General features: G+C 36.0%; 1 protein-coding gene across 1 annotated transcript; it reads left to right on the top strand.

The window, feature by feature from the left end:
- Positions 1-3,734: 3,734 nt before the first annotated feature.
- LOC137747948 (transcription factor RAX1-like) lies at positions 3,735-5,120 on the top strand. The gene is made up of 3 exons (XM_068488086.2): positions 3,735-3,989; positions 4,119-4,248; positions 4,486-5,120. The coding sequence occupies exons 1-3, from the start codon at positions 3,854-3,856 to the stop codon at positions 4,973-4,975; spliced, it is 756 nt and encodes a 251-aa protein (XP_068344187.2). The 5' UTR covers positions 3,735-3,853; the 3' UTR covers positions 4,976-5,120.
- Positions 5,121-6,000: the final 880 nt, after the last annotated feature.

Raw genomic sequence — 6,000 nt, 5'->3', positions numbered from 1 at the left:
TGCTCTGTTTCTTTTTGTTGCCTTTTGACTTGTTGCATCGGGCTTAGTCCCCTCTTCCTTTTTTCTAATGGGGTTTTAGTCTTTGTTTTGATGGGGTGATGTTATTGATTTGGACTTAGGATAAATTACTTATGATGATTTCAATGTATGGAGTATGGGTGTTGGAAGTATTATTGGAGATGGACTAATGACATGACACGAACAATAATTTCTGGCGTAATTTGTTAATTTTCTGAGCAGTCCACTGACTTTTTTAAGGCTGGCTGGTGGAGGAAGCTGCTTTTGGCTTTTTATTACTTGTTCAACCAGCCGCCGGAGCACTTGTATGTGTTTTTGGTTTTATCGTAGTCCATGCTGATTTTACGGTGTTTATTTTTTCTCCAGTTAAGTAGTCCTTCCGAGTGCTGAATGCTATAGATTTTAGGAAGACAAATTTAGCACTTATGTTTGCCGACAAACGAGAGAGAGTTATAATATTGTGGTTGGGTGTATTTTTGCCCATCACCTTCAATTAGAGATACTGTTCACCATTAACAGTAGTGAAATACGAGCACTTACGAAATAGGTCATTATTCAAGTCGATAGACACTTGAAAAATGAACGTATTTTCACTTGTATAATAACATGTGATGTACCATTTTATATTTACACACATTGAAAATTCTCTTCTCCCACCTTACGTATTATCGTTTGTGAGTTTAAATTTTAATATTTATATCTCCATTACACAGATTTTAAAATTTCAACGTGGAAAACATCACCACTAATAGTGAGCAAAAATTTTGGGGTTTTTTTATATGAGTCTAAAGTCACTAAAAATTAAACCTATTTCAAAAATAAAAAATCACTAAAAATTGAACCTATTTCAAAATTTTCCAAAAATTTTCCGTTGAGTTCCGAAGATCGAACTCCAAGTGTCATTTTCTTCTTACACGAATCATAAGCTATAAAAGCCGCATCACATAAGAAGTGTGATCATGCATCTGCATGCTTGCCGCGCGTATACGTTTGCGGCACCAAACATCAATTTTGTTCGTGTCTGTGCTCTTGCGGGTGCAAATTTGGCGGCCGCGGTCCCGAATTTCTCTCAATTATATCTGCGCAGATGCCACACTGACCGCTGACTGCCAGATTATTATCAAGAATATCCCATTTAGGGTAAAAAATAAAAAACTAAAAAAAAGACCATTTTCGGCAATATAAAGCATTGATGTAGCAAATAGCAATTATCTATATGGGACCACAGCAATTATGAATCCATTGAGGAATAAAGGAAAAACAAAGATATATAAAGAGACATGTTTGGCTTCTACCAACGGGAAGAAATTGTGTATAATTACTTAGTAATATTGTCGATAAGAGGAGTATTATGATCAGTCGCGTGCATGCATGCGTACATTCATCTTAACTAGTTGCAAGATGATAATGCTAATCGAGCGCATGCATGCATAAATTCTCCCTATCAATCGTGCGCATGCATCCGTAAATCCAAACGGCCCCCCTCTCCCGGTGGCTTTGTAAATGCCATAAACATGAGTAACTACGACCAATCCGTATAAGTGTACCGTGACAATTAATTTATGCCACTCTTAGCATAGTAATTTCCATCCTTTGTTCTTATGCCGTCTTCTTTTATTTATCTCTTGATTCTTCTTTGAATTGTATTATTAAAATGCTAAAGGATAATGATAAAATGAGTACGAAAAATCATTTTAAATTCTTCGTTGTCAATATCAGCATAAGTCCACTGAAATCTACATTATCAAAGAAAATATTGAAATGGGGTCCATTTTTAACGCGAGACAAAGCGAATACATGTTAAAGTAATATTGTTGGTGTTTGTTATTGTCAATGAGCATGGGAGGAAGAGGAGCAGGAAATTGAGTAATTATGTAGTCTGATATCCCAGCAAGTTGAGGTTATCGTCAAACCAAGTCACTAGTTTAATCGGGTTAGTAGTTGGCAGTCGCTATAGTGCGCCGATGGTTTCGAAAGCCAAACTTTTGGATGATCCAACACCAAGTAATATATTTCAAGTCTAATGTGTTTTAGAGACAGACGATATGTAATTTATAATTTATATAATTTATGCTGCAAACATGAGTATGATGGTGATGGAATGGACTAAATTGTAAAGATAATTTGGTGTTGTGACTTAGAAATAATGAAATATGGATGAGATGTGATCAAAGGGCACAGTCGCATGCATGACATGAAAGGTGGTAACCACTTATTTGCCTTTAGATCGCTGCAAATCCGGATCCAATTTGCATATTTTATTGCTAGTTGTGTTGATCAATTATTGTGTTCCTATTTTTAAGGTGGAGAAGAGAGAATTGAACACGATACTTTGGTTGTAGGTACTGAGTCGGAATGTATGCTCTTAACCACTAGAATTTGGAACTTCGGATCGGATGGAGAATTGGACTACTTTTGCATCGTTGAAGTGAAACATGCTATTTGTTCCTCAAGATGCTATATTTTCCATCAATGTCATGGGCTATACCTTGAAATCATGAAGGTGAAGAATTGGACCGGAAGAGAGGAGAGTTTCCCATAGGCTAGAGCCAAATGAGTTGGATTTTATTGGAAGGCTGGAAGCCCAACTACCTATTATGCCAATTGAACCTATTTTTGACTCTCTAATCATGTGTAGTTTTTATTTTATTTTATTTTAATAAACGAGATTATCTACACTAAAAATGAAGGAAGAGAGGTCAGTTTAACCTCACAATAGGTTAGCAATAATATGATTCAAATTAACCTTTGGTGAAAATCGAACTTAAGATCTCTAACTTACAAGAGAAGAGAAATATCACTAGACCGTAGTACTAAATGACTCCTTTAATGTGTAGTTTGAGTCTCACTAATACAATAGAACTTCACATCATCCCTTTTTTGCTGGAGCCTGAGGTATCGCACACCCGCGAAGGGTAAAACTAATCCCCAGTGGAGCTCAAACAGGTTAAAAGCATTTCAACCCACCCCTCTCCTAAATGGCACACGACTCCTAAAAAATTTCAATTAGGGAGTAATTCACATAATATTTAGTTTCATGCCATTGCCAACCATATTTTCATATTAAAACCCCATTTCAACTTTTATGTATGTTGTTGGAAAAATACTCGACTACTCCTTACAGAGTTGGATAGATTCTTTTAGAGACCAACTACAATTTGATATATGTACACATTTTACATTTTGTATTTTAATGAGTTATTCTTTTTGTATGTATGTGCCATATTATAATATGTAATGAAGAATGACTCTTATGTGTGAGGAGCAAAGCAGTGAACAATGTTCTATGTCATTGGCAATTTGGCAATGGCTCTTATATTTGTTTGACAACAAATGCATGAAATTTGTGCAATTTTACCTACATAAACAAACATTTTTAAGTGAGAGATATCATGTTTAATTCATATAGATAGTGAGTTTGATGTACTTTGTGTGATCGAAAAGGATAAGTTCAATACCTAATTACGTATTATGTGTTTGACGTCAAATCTCCGTTAGAATAATATCCTTGTCTATAAAAGGAAAACGATTTTAATTTCATATGCTTATATGTCATTGGCAACTTGGCAACTTGGCCAACTGGCTACCATTTGGTGTTTTAACAACAAATGCATGCAACCTGCGTGATTCCTCAAACACCAACATTGACCAGTCTCTCTTTCTCATTAGAAATGAAAAGAATATGGCATCAGTCAGACAAAGTCAAGCTTTCGAAACCTCTTTTTATTATCCATCTGTCAAATTCTCAACTGTTTGCTTTTGCTAGTTGTCCTGGCTCTCTGGTCCTCCGCCTCCGCTAGCTAGCTTTTGGTGCAGTTTTGAGTGGTTGGCTGCCATGGGAAGAGCTCCATGCTGTGACAAATCCAGAGTGAAGAAAGGACCCTGGTCACCGGAAGAAGACACCACCCTCAAGAACTACCTCCACAAACATGGCAGTGGTGGCAACTGGATTGCTCTACCGACCAAAGCAGGTAAAACCCATCCTTTATTTTTAACTGATCACTAGTTGTTTAGATCACAACAGTAATTTCTTAATTTTTAACCCATCCTGTTTTACCCTATTCATGGAGGTTAATTAAATCTTAATTCCATGTTTTAAGGCCTCAATCGTTGCGGTAAGAGTTGTCGTTTGAGATGGCTGAACTATCTTAGGCCTGACATCAAGCGGGGAGGTTTTACTGAGGGAGAAGACAAAGTTATTTGCACTCTCTATGGTACCATTGGAAGTAGGCAAGTCAATAACCATAATATATATGTACATATATATCTTAGTTTAATTTTCGGATATATGACAAACAAAACCAATTACAAACTTTTTTATAGACGGCAAATTGTTCGTTTGGTGTCCCCCAATTATATTTTTGGTTAAATTTTTTTAACGAGTTCCACTTGTGCATATTTCAATCTATTTTGTATATATTTGTGAACGTGTATATGTAATTTATGCTTTTGTGTTGTGGGATTTAGGTGGTCTATTATAGCTTCTCAACTTCCAGGAAGAACTGACAATGATATTAAAAACTATTGGAACACCAAATTGAAGAAAAAACTCTTGGCAACAAACAACATGAACACCGTTGATACCAACTTATCACAGTTTTCGGATTCGATTCCGAAAACTGAAACCCTACATGACCAGGGAACGCCATCGTGTTTTGATGGGACATTGCCATATCTAAAGGATGTAAGCTCGGGGCAAAGCTTTGATCCCTGCACTCAAATTTCTCCTTCAAATCCTATGGAAGTTAATGGCTTTGAGACTAGAGAAGGCAAGAGTTTCAGCATTATTTCACCATCTCAAGAAGTTTCAAGCCTTCCAACTTCATCTGGTTTGGGTTTGGAGAACAATTACAGCATCTGGTCTGGCAATGAAGGTGTCGATAATGTCAGTGGGGTTCTTATGCCCTTTGGATTTGAGCCTCCTAATGATGATCTTCTGGATGGCTTTGGTTATTAATTTTCATTGACTAACACGAAAATAGTGGGATGCGACTATGTTATTTACTAGCTAAGGTTTTGGTTTTCTGTAAGGTAATTAAGACCAAATAATTTGCATGATGGAATTATGCACGAAGTTTATCGACTAATCATGTGTTGTTGTAGTCTTATTTTGTACTAATATGTTTGTGGAAATCTTGTGACATACATAGTACATGCAGCCAGCAATATTTTGTTTTTTTCTGACTAGTCGTAGTCACGACAGTTGCATTGTGCAGCTAGTCTACGTAAAAATTCGTGTGCGTTCTTCGGGGTATCCGATACTCTATATGTTTTAACTGTTAAATCTTAAATTTTATTTTTGAAACATAAATTTAAAAATTAAAATATTCAAAATGTCGAATACGCCGGAGCACCTTAAAAGTCTCTAAAATTAGCCAAGTCAAAGCGAAGAAATGTTTCCATCTGATTATTGACTAATTTACCACGCATTTCTCTCTCTGACTAAGTGGCCCTTGTAAACTTCGTACTCTCTATTTACTTTTTCCTCTCCTTCCATGAAATTTCATGACTCTGATGAATTATTGATCTGTTTTCATTCAACTCTACCATCATACTTCCTTTTCTTTTTCTCTTTTTCTTCCATATTGAAAAACTTATTTGGTTCTCACAGTAAGCTGGTCTTTCTTTCTTTGTTTTTTATTTTATTTTATTTTAATTTTTTATACAAACAATCAATATTGGTGGAGCGAGGAATTTAATGTAAAATGTCGGCATGCTCTTAACCACTTGAACTGAATACAAGACTTTGGTGCCAAATGAGCGAAAAAATGAATAAAAAAGCTTAACTATGTACTTAAAAAAAAAAACCAAGAATTTCAAAGAATAGCGTAATAGCGTAATAGCGTAGGACCCAGCAAAGGTAACGCCTAACTAGCTACCTAGCAAATGGTGCTGTCATGGAACCTGCATTTGTGAAATCTGTATGTCTGGAAATCACTCTAGGTGAACTATGGTATGGTGCAATCGGACACGAGTTTCTTC

The sequence above is a fragment of the Pyrus communis genome, chromosome 15 (assembly GCF_041283825.1).
Source record: "Pyrus communis isolate YQ-2024b chromosome 15, ASM4128382v1, whole genome shotgun sequence".
NCBI classification, from domain to species: Eukaryota; Viridiplantae; Streptophyta; class Magnoliopsida; order Rosales; family Rosaceae; genus Pyrus; species Pyrus communis.
The sequence above is the reverse complement of the archived record's forward strand: the minus strand, read 5'-3'. Positions and strand labels throughout refer to the sequence as shown.